At 44.4% G+C, this 15,012-nt stretch overlaps 1 protein-coding gene across 1 annotated transcript; it reads right to left on the bottom strand.

Annotated features, from left to right (window-relative positions):
* Window positions 1-53: 53 nt before the first annotated feature.
* Window positions 54-14,645, bottom strand: LOC129830163 (5-hydroxytryptamine receptor 6-like). Its single transcript, XM_055892491.1, has 3 exons — window positions 13,353-14,645; window positions 9,461-9,595; window positions 54-634 (listed from the first exon to the last, which is right to left on the bottom strand). Exons 1-3 carry the CDS (start codon window positions 14,319-14,321, stop codon window positions 287-289), a joined length of 1,452 nt encoding a protein of 483 aa, XP_055748466.1. The 5' UTR covers window positions 14,322-14,645; the 3' UTR covers window positions 54-286.
* Between the last annotated feature and the right edge of the window lie 367 nt (window positions 14,646-15,012).

The following is a 15,012-nucleotide window of genomic DNA, read 5'->3' as shown; positions in this document are numbered from 1 at the left end:
AATGCAGCATGAATGAGTTCTAACTATATTCCTGAATTCCTCTGGTCGATTATTCCATCTGTTGGGGATTATGGTTATCTCAGTGTTTAGCTCTTCCTCATCCACTCCTGCCCTGTATGCTAAATTACACCTAGATAATTTTTCCATCTTGCTACCAACCCCAACAAGACACACCTTCCTCCAACCAACCTTTCCCCTCAGCCATGTTTCCCATCCTCTACTCTGGGTGGTCATACGTTAGTATGTAACACAGCATCTGTTCATGCTCTCTTCTTCATCATCCCCTTCAGTCCAGCGTGTCCACCTGATTAGGCAGCAGCAAGGGCAGCTCAATCCCAGCATGCTCTGCGTCATACAAGTTGACGGCGTCTGTGGCGGTGGCGGGGGGCTGTCGGGGATCGGAAGCCAGGGAGGGGGGCTCTGTGGGCAGGTTGGGCTCACCAGAGTTGCAGAGGGAGAGCTCCGGCGAGGGTCTGCGGGGCGAGCGGGTAGAGCAGCAGGACAGCAGTCGCCCCAGGGCCCGTTTGAAGTCACGCATGAACAGCGGGTAGATAATGGGGTTCATGGTGCTGTTACAGTAGCCCAGCCAAGTGATGGCATCGAAGAGTGTCGGGGGAACACACTCGCATACCGCCTGACAGGTGAGAGAGAGGGCAACAGACAGGCATTGGGGTTGTGTTCAGTATGTACACAACATTTAAGATTTTGTGAAACAAGTATTCTTATCAGAAATATGTAGCCTGTCGGAAATATAGTGCCTATCATAAGTATGCTCCCCCTTGTGTTTTTTTCACGTTTTGTTGCGTTACAAAGTGGGATTGAATTTTATAGGGGGTCACCGATTTTTATATAAATGCTTACAAATTAATGAAAAATGTTTTAACTGAAAGGTTGCATATGTATTTATGGCAAGCCTAATTAATATACAGTGCATTCAGAAAATATTCAGACCGTTACAGCCTTATTCTAAATAAATCTCAAATCTACACACAATACCTCATAATGACTAAACAAAAACAAGTTTAGACATTTTTGCTAATTAAAAAAAAAATACAGCTATTAAATTCACATGCACACCGGTCAAAAGTTTTAGAACACCGACTCATTCAAGGGTTTTTCTTTTTTTGTACTATTTCTACAATAATAATAGTGAAGACATGTAATCATGTGGTAACCAAGGAAGTGTTGAACAAATCAAAACATATTTGAGATTCTTCAAATAGCAACACTTTGCCTTGATGTCAGCTTTGTACATGCTTGACATTCTCTCAACCAGCTTTACCTGGAATGCTTTTCCAACAGTCTTGAAGGACTCACATATGCTGAGCACTTTTTGGCTGCTTTTTCTTCACTCTGCGGTCCGACTCATCCCAAACCATCTCAATTTGGTTGAGGTCGGGGGATTGTGGCGGCCAGGTCATCTGATGCAGCACTCCATCACTCTCCTTCTTGGTCAAATAGCCCTTACACAGCCTGGAGGTGTGTTGCGTCATTGTCCTGTTGAAAAACAAATGATAGTCCCACTAAGCCCAAACCAGATGGGATTGCATATCGCTGCAGAATGCTGTGGTAGCCATGCTGGTTAAGTGTGCCTTGAATTCTAAATAAATCACAGACAGTGTCACCAGCAAATCACCCCCACACCATAACACCACCACCTCCATGCTTTACAGTGGGAAATACACATGCAGAGATCATCCGTTCACCCACACCGTATCTCACAAAGACGGTGGTTGGAACCAAAAATCTCCAATTTGGACTCCAGGCCAAAGGACAAATGTCCACCGGTCTAATGTCCATTGCTCGTGTTTCTTGGCTCAAGCAAGTCTCTTATTATTATTGGTGTCATTTAGTAGTGGTTTCTTTGCAGCAATTCGACAATGAAGGCCTGATTCACGCCGTCCGCTGAACAGGCGATGTTAACTTTTTTTGGCCTGCAATTTCTGAGGCGGTAACTCTAATGAACTTATCCTCTGCAGCAGAAGTAACTCTGGGTCTTCAATTTCTTTGGCGGTTCTCATGAGAGCCATTTTAATCATTGAGCTTGATGGTTTTTGCGACTTCACTTGCAGAAACTTTAAAAGTTCTTGAAATGATCCGTGTTGACCCTCCTTCATGTCTTTAAGTAATGATGGACTGTCGTTTCTCTTTGCTTATTTGAGCTCTTCTTGCAATAATATGGACTTGGTCTTTTACCAAATAGGTATATCTTCTGTATACCCCCTACCTTGTCACAACACAACTGATTGGTTCAAATGCATTAAGAAGGGAAGTAATTCCATAAATTAATTTTTAACAAGGCACACTTGTTAATTGAAATGCATTCCAGGTGACTACCTCATGAAGCTGGTTGAGAGAATGCCAAGAGTATGCAAAGCTGTCATCAATGCAAAGGGTGGTTAGTTGAAGAATATGAAAAATAAAATATATTTTGATTTAACACTTTTGGGGTTACATAAAAAAAATTGCATTTCACCTTTATTTTACCAGGTAGGCCAGTTGAGAACAAGTTCTCATTTACAACTGCAACCTGGCCAAGATAAAGAAAAGCAGTGTGACAAAAACAACACAGAGGTACACATAAACAAATGTACAGTCAATTTATTTTTTATTTATTTATTTCACCTTTATTTAACCAGGTAGGCTAGTTGAGAACAAGTTCTCATTTACAACTGCGACCTGGCCAAGAGAAAGCAAAGCAGTGCAACAAACAACACAGAGTTACACATGGAATAAACAAACATACAGTCAATAATAAAATAGAAAAAGTCTGTATACAGTGTGTGCAAATGAGGTAGGATAAATGAGGTAAGGCAATAAATAGGCCACAGTGGTGAAATAATTACAATATAGCAATTAAACACTGGAGTGATAGATGTGCAGTAGATGAGTGTGCAAGTAGAGATACTGGGGTGCAATGAAGCTAAAATAAATAACAGTATGGGGATGAGGTAGTTGGATGGGCTATTTACAGATGGGTGCAGTGATCTGTATAGGTGCAGTTATCTGTGAGCTGCACTGACAGCTGGTGCTTAAAGTTAGTGAGGGAGATGTGATTTATTTTGCAGTTCGTCCCAGCCATTGGCAGCAGAGAACTGGAAGGAAAGGTGGCCAAAGGAAGAATTGGCTTTGGGGGTGACCAGTGAAATATACCTGCTGGGCCGCGTGCTACCAGTGGGTGCTGCTATGGTGACCAGTGAGCTGAAATAAAGTGGGGCTTTACCTAGCAAAGACTTATAGATAACCTGGAGCCAGTGGGTTTGGCGACGAATATGAAGCGAGGGCCAGCCAACGAGAGCATACAGGTCGCAGTGGTGGGTAGTATATGGGGCTTTGGTGACAAAATGGATGGCACTGTGATAGACTACATCCAGTTGGCTGAGTAGAGTGTTGGAGGCTATTTTGTAAATGACAACGCCGAAGTCAAGGATCAGTAGGATAGTCAGTTTTACAAGGGTATGTTTAGCAGCATGAGTGAAGGATGTTTTGTTGCGAAATAGGAAGCCGATTCTAGATTAACATTTTGGATTGGAGATGCTTAATGTGAGTCTGGGAGGAGAGTTTACAGTCTAACCAGACACCTAGGTATTTGTAGTTGTCCACATATTCTAAGTCAGAACCGTCCAGAACCGTCAGAACCGAGTAGTGTTGGACGGGCGGACGGGTGTGGGCAGCGATCGGTTGAAGAGCATGCATTTAAGAGAAGTTGGAGGCCACGGAAGGAGAGTTGTATGGCATTGACGCTCGTCTGGAGGTTTGTTAGCACAGTGTCCAAAGAAAGGCCAGAAGTATACAGAATGGTGTCGTCTACGTAGAGGTGGATCAGAGAATTACCAGCAGCAAGAGCGACATCATTGATATATACAGAGAAAAGAGTTGGCCTGAGAATTGAACCCTGTGGCACCCCCATAGAGACTGCCAGAGGTTCGGACAACAGGCCCTCCGATTTGACACACTGAACTCTGTCTGAGAAGTAGTTGGTGAACCAGGCGAGGCAGTCATTTTGAGAAACCAAGGCTGTTGAGTCTGCTGATAAGAATGTGGTGATTGACAGAGTCGAAAGCCTTGGCCAGGTCGATGAATACAGCTGCACAGTATTGTCTCTTATCGATGGCTGTTATGATATTTTGTTTCATTGTTTTGATGTCTTCACTATTATTCTACAAAGTAGAAAATAGTAAAAAATAAAGAAAAACCCTTGAATGAGTATGTGTTCTGAAACCTGACGGTAGTGTAAGTATTCACACCCTTTACTCAGTACTTTGTTGAAGCACCTTTGGCAGCGATTACAGCCTCGAGTCTTCTGGATATGCTGCTACAAGCTTGGCACCTGTATTTGGGGAGTTTCTCCCATTCTACTCTGCAGATCCTCTCAAGCTGTGTCAGGTTGGATGGGGAGTATTGCTGCACATCTATTTTGAGGTCTTTCCAGAGTTGTTTGATCGGGTTCAAGTCCGGGCTCTGACTGGGTCACTCAAGGACATTGAGACTTGTCCCGAAGCTACTCCTGTGTTGTCTTGGCTGTGTGCTTAGGGTTGTTGTCCTGTTGGAAGGTGAACCTTTGCCCCAGTCTGGGGTCCTGAGTGTTCTGGAGCAGGTTTTCATCAAGGATCTCTCTGTACTTTGCTCCGTTCATCTTTCCCTCGATCCTGACTAGTCTCCCAGTCCCTGCCGCTGAAAAACATCCCCACAGCATGATGCTGCCACCACCATGCTTCATGGTAGGGATGGTGCCAGGTTTCCTCCAGACGTGACGCTTGGCATTCAGGCCAGATAATCTTGTTTCTCTGAATGTCCTTTAGGTTCCCTTTGGCAAACTCCAAGTAGGCTGTTATGTGCCTTCTACTGAGGAGTGGCTTCCATCTGGCCACTCTACTATAAAGGACTGATTGGTGGAGTGCTGCAGAGGTGGCTGTCCTTCTGGAAGTTTATCCCGTCTTCACAGAGGAACTCTGGAACTCTGTCAGAGTGACCATCGGCTTCTTGGTCACCTCCCTGACAAAGGCCCTTCTTCCTCGATTGCTCAGATTGGCCGGGTGGCCAGCTCTAGGAAGAGTCTTGGTGGTTCCAAACTTCTTCCATTTAAGAATGATGGAGGCCACTCTGTTCTTGGGGACCTTCAATGCTGCAGAATTCTTTTGGTACTCTTCCCCAGATCTGTGCCTCGACACAATCCTGTCTCGAAGCTCTACAGACAATTCCTTTGATTTCATGGCTTGGTTTTTGCTCTGTCATGCACGATCAACTGTGGGACCTTATATAGACAGGTGTGTGCCTTTCCAAATCATGTTTAATCAATTGAATTGACCGCAGTTGGACTCCAATGGAAACGGGATGCACCTTAGCTGTAGAAAAGGCCCATGGAGTTGGTGGAATAATCCTTTAATTCATGGCCACTTACTCAGCTGGGCCAGGGGCACTTTAATTAGGTCAGGTGGCAATGACCGACAGATTCATCCCCATAAAAGGAGGAAAACGACATCGGCTGATCTCGCTGCTTTCTCTTCCTTAACTCCGTCTGCTCCAGAAGTTCTGTGCGTCCATGAATCCACACTACTCAGTAAATATACCACTTTGTGGTTAAAGGAATTCCTGCCTCAGTCTCATCCATTCCTCTGTCACCTGACACGTGACCACCTGTTCACCTTCACTGTCAGTCATCCTACCTGTCCAGCTACCCACAGATTTCACTAATCTTTCATTAGCTCAATTTCGAGTCTCATAGAAAAGTGTCTGAATACTTATGTAAAGTATGTTTTTCATTTTTAATACATGTGCAAAAATGTATAAAAACATGTCGCTTTGTCATTATGGGGTATTGTGTGAAGATATTTAATACATTTTAGAATAAGACCGTAACGTAACAAAATGTGGAAAAAGGGAACAGGTCTGAATACTTTCCGAATGCACAGTATTTTCACTTTCCCAGAATTTGTTTGTTCATCATTGCTAGACAGCCATTTAGCAGTTATGTCCTTGAGCTGTTCGTGTCTATTAATGTTCTGTATTATTTAATGTATTGTGTGGACCTCAGGAAGAGTAGCTGCTGCTTTTCAATCAGCTAATGGGGATCCTAATAAAATACTAAATACCAACTTGACAGAGCTTGAACAATCTTTGAAAAGAATAATGAGCAAGTATTGCAAAATCCAGGTGTGCAAAGCTTAGAGATTTAACCCCCCAAAACTCAGCTATAATCGCTGCCAGGGGTGTTTTTTTGTATTAACTCGGGGGATGAATACTTATCTATTCAATATACACTGCTCAAAAAAATAAAGGGAACACTTAAACAACACAATGTAACTCCAAGTCAATCACACTTCTGTGAAATCAAACTGTCCACTTAGGAAGCAACACTGATTGACAATAAATTTCACATGCTGTTGTGCAAATGGAATAGACAAAAGGTGGAATTTATAGGCAATTAGCACAGCACCCCCAATAAAGGAATGGTTCTGCAGGTGGTGACCACAGACCACTTCTCAGTTCCTATGCTTCCTGGCTGATGTTCTGGTCACTTTTGAATGCTGGCGGTGCTTTCACTCTAGTGGTAGCATGAGACGGAGTCTACAACCCACACAAGTGGCTCAGGTAGTGCAGTTCATCCAGGATGGCACATCAATGCGAGCTGTGGCAAAAAGGTTTGCTGTGTCTGTCAGCGTAGTGTCCAGAGCATGGAGGCGCTACCAGGAGACATGCCAGTACATCAGGAGACGTGGAGGAGGCCGTAGGAGGGCAACAACCCAGCAGCAGGACTGCTACCTCCGCCTTTGTGCAAGGAGGTGCACTGCCAGAGCCCTGCAAAATGACCTCCAGCAGGCCACAAATGTGCATGTGTATGCTCAAACGGTCAGAAACAGACTCCATGAGGGTGGTATGAGGGACCGACGTCCACAGGTGGGCGTTGTGCTTACAGCCCAACACCGTGCAGGACGTTTGGCATTTGCCAGAGAACACCAAGATTGGGAAATTCGCCACTAGCGCCCTGTGCTCTTCACAGATGAAAGTAGGTTCACACTGAGCACATGTGACAGACGTGACAGAGTCTGGAGACGCCGTGGAGAACGTTCTGCTGCCTGCAACATCCTCCAGCATGACCGGTTTGGCGGTGGGTCAGTCATGGTGTGGGGTGGCATTTCTTTGTGGGGCCGCACAGCCCTCCATGTGCTCGCCAGAGGTAGCCTGACTGCTATTAGGTACCGAGATGAGATCCTCAGACCCCTTGTGAGACCATATGCTGACACATGCACATTTGTGGCCTGCTGGAAGTCATTTTGCAGGGCTCTGGCAGTGCACCTCCTTGCACAAAGGCGGAGGTAGCGGTCCTGCTGCTGGGTTGTTGCCCTCCTACGGCCTCCTCCACGTCTCCTGATGTACTGGCCTGTCTCTTGGTAGCGCCTCCATGCTCTGGACACTACGCTGACAGACACAGCAAACCTTTTTCCCACAGCTCGCATTGATGTGCCATCCTGGATGAACTGCACTACCTGAGCCACTTGTGTGGGTTGTAGACTCCGTCTCATGCTACCACTAGAGTGAAAGCACCGCCAGCATTCAAAAGTGACCAAAACATCAGCCAGGAAGCATAGGAACTGAGAAGTGGTCTGTGGTCACCACCTGCAGAACCATTCCTTTATTGGGGGTGCTGTGCTAATTGCTTATAATTTCCACCTTTTGTCTATTCCATTTGCACAACAGCATGTGAAATTTATTGTCAGTCAGTGTTGCTTCCTAAGTGGACAGTTTGATTTCACAGAAGTTTGATTGACTTGGAGTTACATTGTGTTGTTTAAGTGTTCCCTTTATTTTTTTGAGCAGTGTATATTAGTATGTTACTTTGTAACACAAAATGTGAAGAAATACAGGAACGGGGGGTCAATACTTATGATATGTATCCATGTATGTATCCAATGGAAATATGTAGCCAATAAGAGGTGAAACAGAAAATATTATTTCAAATGCTCTTTTCATCAGTGTACAGCTATTGTAATTGGGCCTGAGTAGAACATATATATGTAAATTAGGGACATAACCCATAGAAGGGTGAGAAATTGGCTCACTATGGCATATCAGAGAGAGAGGGAGGAGACTGCTGTTGTAGGAAAGTGTCCTATCTTATCAAGATGGAAGGAGGCAGGGAGTGAGAAGGTGAAAAAAGGGAGGTGGTGTTCACATACCACATGGAGTGTGAAGGGAGGGGGGGGGGAAGGCAGACACTGAAACCTCTGTTGGCTATATTCTGGAGGAGTGAAGTGAGGGACACAGATGGGAAATGAAATGACTGGATCATTGAAAGCCTGAAAGCAGGACAACAATAATTACCAATTTAGATTAAATCCTTTTATGTTACACACTGTGCTGACACCTTTCCCAGTCAGAGGATTAAGGTAACCTCAGAGTTAGAGCACAGACAAAGGGGAGCTTAATTGCTATAAGACGATGCATCAGGCATTGAATTTATGTGATCCAGGTTCTGTAATACAGGCAATTCATTTCAATGAATAGGCTGTACACAATGAACATAAGGAGAACAGATAGACAATATACTGTGTGCTTGTGGTTTGCAAGTTTCGACCCTGAGAAGATGAGCAGCAACCAATTTAAAGATTTCTATTAGTCTCAGAGCAGCTAGCTGATCCCATAGTGTTTTAGCTCATTGTTTTTCCTGAAAATCCCTCGATTTAAGACGTTAAGAGAGTCCTTTGAATCTAAAAGTTTACAGCAACAAGGCACAATATCATTGATAAAGAAAAAATAATGGCCAGATTTGATTACGCATCTTATAAGCCAATTTCATTTATTATTATATTATTTTTTTATTTTTTTTATCCCCTTTTCTCCCCAATTTTCGTGGTATCCAATCGCTAGTAATTACTATCTTGTCTCATCGCTACAACTCCCGTACGGGCTCGGGAGAGACGAAGGTCGAAAGTCATGCGTCCTCCGAAGCACAACCCAACCAAGCCGCACTGCTTCTTTAACACAGCGCGCCTCCAACCCGGAAGCCAGCCGCACCAATGTGTCGGAGGAAACACCGTGCACCTGGCCCCCTTGGTTAGCACGCACTGCGCCCAGCCCGCCACAGGAGTCGCTGGAGCGCGATGAGACAAGGAAATCCCTACCGGCCAAACCCTCCCTTACCCGGACGACGCTAGCCCAATTGTGCGTCGCCCCACGGACCTCCCGGTCGCGGCCGGCTGCGACAGAGCCTGGGGGCGAACCCAGAGACTCTGGTGGCGCAGTTAGCACTGCGATGCAGTGCTCTAGACCACTGCGCCACCCGGGAGGCCCCAATTTCATTTATTAACTTGGATGTAAAGTGCAAGTTTGGAAATTAAGATTTCACTAGAATTTCAGGATTACATGTATACTCTTCCAAGCTTGACATTAAAGGGATAGATTGCTTAAATCACTGAACTATCCCTTTAATCCAGAGGCTCACCTAGTCTGAGCCACTGACCTGGGCCATGTTGGTGATGAAGAAGGGCAGCCAGGCGCTGAAGAAGAGGCCCAGCAGGACTCCCAGAGTCAGACTGGCCTTCACTGCCCTCCGACCCTGCCTGTGGGCCAGCCGCCGCTCGCTGTTCACTGACATCTGAGGATAGAGGGACACACAGGGCAGTCAGAGGCAAGGACTGCATCACAATGTGTCCAAAAACCTAGGTATTTAAATTGACATGGTAACTACAGGTCCACACTGTTACATGATTCTTAAAACTGTTACATACGTTTGCGGCATGCACATTTAGGGATTTTCAAATTAACTCAATGGAATTAAAACAATAATTCCAGGGTGAGTACAAATCTAATGCATAGAAAGTTCATTATGTAGGAACAGCAAACGGGAATAAATAGCTGTAAGTATTATGTAACAACGTGCACTTACTTACTCTGTACCTAAGAGCTACCATGTAAATACTTAGGTTTAATAATTGGAGTGGCGAAAGACAAACTATAGCTTCCACCATATTGCTTTCAAGAGAAGATGACACACTTTAGATGCATCCTTGGCCTGGTATTGTCAAGGAGTCTGAAAAAAGTTAACGCTTGCATTTAACAAGATCTAATTATCACATTGAAAGAAATGTGACGTGTTGCTGAATACATTGAAAAGTCTCTGCGTGGAACAACATTGTTATGAATTATTGTCCTTGGCACTCAATCTCAGGAGTGGAGACGCAGGCCCTTGACTACATAAATACAATGCAAGGTCTGTGCCATTTATTCTAACTAGCAACCACTTTGCCTTCAACAGGCGCCATCGTCTCTCCTCCCTCTGTCTCTTTCAAATGTTTTTTAATCATGTTTCATTTCTGAATTTCAAGCTCTTTCCCATCTTTCATCTTAAACTGTCTTTCACTTATTTCACTCTATTCAGTTTATTTTATTTTAGTGGATGTAAGAAAATGTTGTATTCAGTGTGTCAATTCCTCAGCTGCCCACCTCACTTTAATAGAGGGGAGATCAATGAGTGCAGTGGCAAGGCCAACTCTCACACACACAAACACACTTATCTACAGTGCCTTCAGAAAGTATTCATAACCCTCGACCCACATTTTGTTGCGTTACAGCCTGAATTCAACATGTATTAAATGGGGGTTTTTCTCACCCATGTACACACAATACCCCATAATGACAAAGTAAAAACATGTTTTTAGACATTTTTGCAAATGTATTTGAAAATGAAATACAGAAATCTAATTTACATAAGTATTCACAACCCTTTGCTATGATACTTAAAATTTCTTTCATCATCCTTGAGATGTCAGCACAACTTGATTGGAGTCCAACTGTGGCCAATTGGACATGATTTAGAGAGAAACACACCTGTCTATATACGGTCCCACAGTTGACAGTGTATGTCAGATCAGAAAATATACCATGAAGTTCAAGGAACTGTCTGTAGATCTCTGACATATAATTGTGATGAGGCATATATCTGGGGAAGGATATAAAGCAATTTCTAGTGTGTTGAAAGTTTCCAATGGCACAGTGGTCACCATCATTGAAAAATTGAAAAAATATGGGACTACCCAGAACCTGCCAGAAGGACAACAATCTCTAAAGCACTTCACCAATCTGGGCTTTATGGGAGAGTGGCCAGACGGAAGCCACTCCTGTAAAAAAGGCACATGACAGCACGCCTGGAATTTGCAAAAACGCATGTGAAAGACTCAGAGCATAAGGCAAAAGATTCTGTGGTCTGATGAGACAAAAATGTAACTATTTAGCCTGAATGCAAAGCGCTATGTCTGGAGAAAAGCAGGCACAGCTCATCACCTGTCTAACACCTTCCCTACCGGGAAGCATGTTGGTGGCAGCATTATGCTATGGGGATGCTTTTCAGCAACAGGGACTGGGTGACTGGTAAGGATAGAGGAAACAATGAATGGAGCCAAATACAGGCAAATCCTTGATGAGTACCTGCTTCATAGTGCAAACGACCTTAGACTGTGGGCGAAGATTTACGTTCCAACAGGACAATGACCCCAAGCTTACAGCCAAAGCAACGCTGGAATGGCTTCAGAACAAAAATGTGAAAGTCCTTGAGTGGCCCAGCCAAAGCACAGACTTAAATCCCATTGAAAATCTGTGGCAAGACTTGAAGATTGCTGTTCACCGCCACTCCCCATGTATTTTAATAGAGCTTGAGAAAATCTGCAAGGAAGAATAGGAGAAAATCACCAAATCCAGATGTGCAATGCTAATACATACATTCCCAAGACAACTCAAAGCTGTAATCGCCACCTAAGGTACTTCTACAAAGTAGTGACTCAGGGGTATGAATACATATGTATTTCATTTTCAATAAATTAGCTAACATTTCAAAAAACATGTTTTCGTTTTGTAAATAAATGTTGAATTCAGGCAGTAACACAATAAAATGTGGAATAAGTCAAGGGGTATGCATACTTTCTGAAGGCACTGTAACCCACCCACTCCACCTTTAAAGAGCAACTGCCTTTAAAAAGCAACAAATCCATTTGAAAACAGCCTATATGGCAACGATATGAGTCAAAGTTATTCTAGTGTCAAAATGTACTACATGTGTAAATAGGATAATTTTGGTCATAAAGTAAGTAGTCTAAAACGAAGTTTGGAACATCCGTCCATCACAGCGGGTAAATGAAGGTTGGGTTTTGATTTGCCGATTTCCATTTGCCTACTAACATAGCGTGATCAGCTGCAGTGATTGCTCTCTAGCCAATAGCATAGACAGTGAGACAACTGCCCCAGCAGCTCTGACTTTGTTTGCATACGACAACACATTGCACATTTTTTTACTTGAGAAATACTGCACCAAACACCTTAGATGTAAAATTGCCCAAATCAATGGCCGCTTCCTAATTATCTAGCTAGATCACCACATTTGTTTTCCTTCATGACAACTAAGGTCGTTCCACCAATTTGGTAACTTTTAATAAGCAGTGTAACTTAGGGGGGGGGGTAATTTCACCTAATTTGAACATCCTATCATTAAGAGCACCTGTTCAATTTAATAAAAAACATGTTTTCCCATTTTAAGAGGTTGAATTACATTTTTACTATAGTAAGTGCCTATTAAGTGCCGAATAAATTAGGGTTGATTGAAAGAGTTGACGACTTCATCTTAAATCAACCATAAATCCCCTTGTTGTGTGAACCAGGGAGTGGCAATTATTTATTTTTTTATTGTTAAAACATTTCTAGCGGTTGACGCGTTATGGTCTACCAGGTCAGTTTTCCACCAGAAAACAGCCAAAAAGAGTAGAACTAGCTCACCTGCTTTTACACTATGATTTAATTATAAGATGTTCAATGTTTCTTTTTTTCTTTAAAAAGCAATAGTTTCACCTTATTAAATGAGAGTTCAGTTCACGTAACAGGGTTGACCTTAAAATAATCACTAATCACATGAATAAATAATAATCTTCATGAATGACTTTGTCAAAGCAACCAAATAACTAGGGCTTTACAATGATGGTGAAAACTTGGAGACATTTTGGGGTTAAGTGGGTTAAAATCTTCCAGAAATCACAGAGAGTCCATGGAGGGACATGGATGTTGAATATGAATAATATTTTAAAAATCAGATTTATTGAATTCTCCATGTGGTCGATATTAAAGGTGCAGTTCATTTAATATAACAGGCTTTTACAATTCAATATTGGAGCTCAATTTCTATAAAAATATCAAAGGGCAAAGGCACTCTTTTTGTGGAACGACCCAACTGATTGGAGAGGCAGAGAAGGCATCATGGTGGAAACCTATCTAGGCACACAGTGATCATGCAGTGACAGTTTGCACAGCTGTGAGATGTAGCCTCAATGTATCTCCCTCCATTTCCTCTACAACTCCCCTCTCCCTCTCACCGGTACTTGGCGTGACATAGAGCGCTCCTGATGACTGTAGTCTTCTCTGTCATGGTGAGCATGTCCCGCGGCGCCCCCACCTGGTGAGGGAGGCTGAGAAGGCCCCCTGGGCGAATGTTGCGGGTACGGAGGGTGACTTAGCGCCGCTACTCGCCTTGCCTGTCTTCGTGCCACAAGGAGAATCCGACAGTAGGTGAAGCAGATAGCGCTGGATGGCAGGAAGAAGGTGAGGACGGATGCCACCAGGGCAAAGGGCAGGGTGACCCGCAGACGACACTGGAAGGACAGGCCATCGGAGGGTGACAGTTGGAAGTAGGAAGCGGGGTACCGCAAGCTTAGCTCTGGGTATGTGCTGATGTTGGCACTGCCAGCCCCGTGCATTGGGAAATGGCCACTTCGGTGACCCAAGCTGTGCCAGTTCATCTTGATGGGCAAGAAGGAGGCGAGGGCGGCCAGACCCCAGGCCCCTCCCACCAGAAGCAGGGCCCGGGGAAGGGTCATCCTCTGCTTGTACCGCAGAGGCGAGATGATGAGGAGGTAGCGGTCCAGGCTGATCACACATAGGTTGAGAATGGAGGCACTGCAGCACATGACGTCGAAGCAGAGCCACACGGGGCAAAAGCCCGGCGACAACACCCAGGCCCCGCACAGCACATTGAGCATGGCTGGCGGCATCACCACCAGCGCCACCATCAGGTCCGACAGGAAGAGAGACACCAGGAAACAGTTGGAGGTGTTGCGTAAGGAGCGCTGGGCAAACACCAGAGTGATCAGCAGAGTGTTTCCACAAGCCGTCATCAGGATGATGAGGGTTAACATGCACGCCAACAGCCACGGACCGCTGCCACTGATGCCCCAGGCACTGCTCGTGGACAAGCTACCATTGGAGCTCCCTAAAGGGTTAACAGCATCCACACCTGCTGCCTCTAGGCCAGTTAAGGCAGAGTCGCCCATAGCGGTAGTTGACATTGGTCAATGTGAGAGCTTCCCTGTTCCTCTCCCAGTCTGTGAACACGAAAAGTTGCTGTGAAGCGCAAAATGTATGTGACTTCTGGTGCTTGTTAGTGTCGCTAAAGCTTTCCTGACACTTGAGGAGAATAAAGAGAAGCCACTGAAGTCCTGTGTTGATCATCCATTCACCACATCCTTCCCAAGGTTAGAGAGGAGCCTGAGAGTCATTTCTCTCTCCTCAGTGTGAAAATCTCCTCTTAACACAGTGATCAGAAGTACTAACACTGTTTCCCTATCTCCATCGTGTCAAATAGTCCTGCTTCTTCTCAGCTTTGGAGCCAGTGTGAGCAATTCCATGGCTTTCAGTGCGTCACGATGACACTCGCTGGGGGAGGGAAAATTGAGAGGTGTGCTACAACGTGGGAGCGCAAAGGCAGTTAGAGACGAAATGCGAGAAGAGGGAAAAATAAATTATCCAAGATATTCTTTACTACACACACAAGGTTAATGATATTATGTTTAATATGTGTGTGTGAGAGAGAGAGTGAGTGAGCGGTGTAAAGTCTATTAGCTGCTCCCTTTTTCTTGAATAGAATAAACACCACTGTGAGGCTGTCATTTGTAAGCAAGGCTCTGACCACAAGTGCTCTACAGGTATCATGGTTGCTGTGGGGTTGCCTCTGGATCCCCTCTCCTGATAATCCCCATG

Source organism: Salvelinus fontinalis, chromosome 31 (genome assembly GCF_029448725.1).
Source record: "Salvelinus fontinalis isolate EN_2023a chromosome 31, ASM2944872v1, whole genome shotgun sequence".
Classification (NCBI taxonomy): Eukaryota; Metazoa; Chordata; class Actinopteri; order Salmoniformes; family Salmonidae; genus Salvelinus; species Salvelinus fontinalis.
The sequence above is the reverse complement of the archived record's forward strand: the minus strand, read 5'-3'. Positions and strand labels throughout refer to the sequence as shown.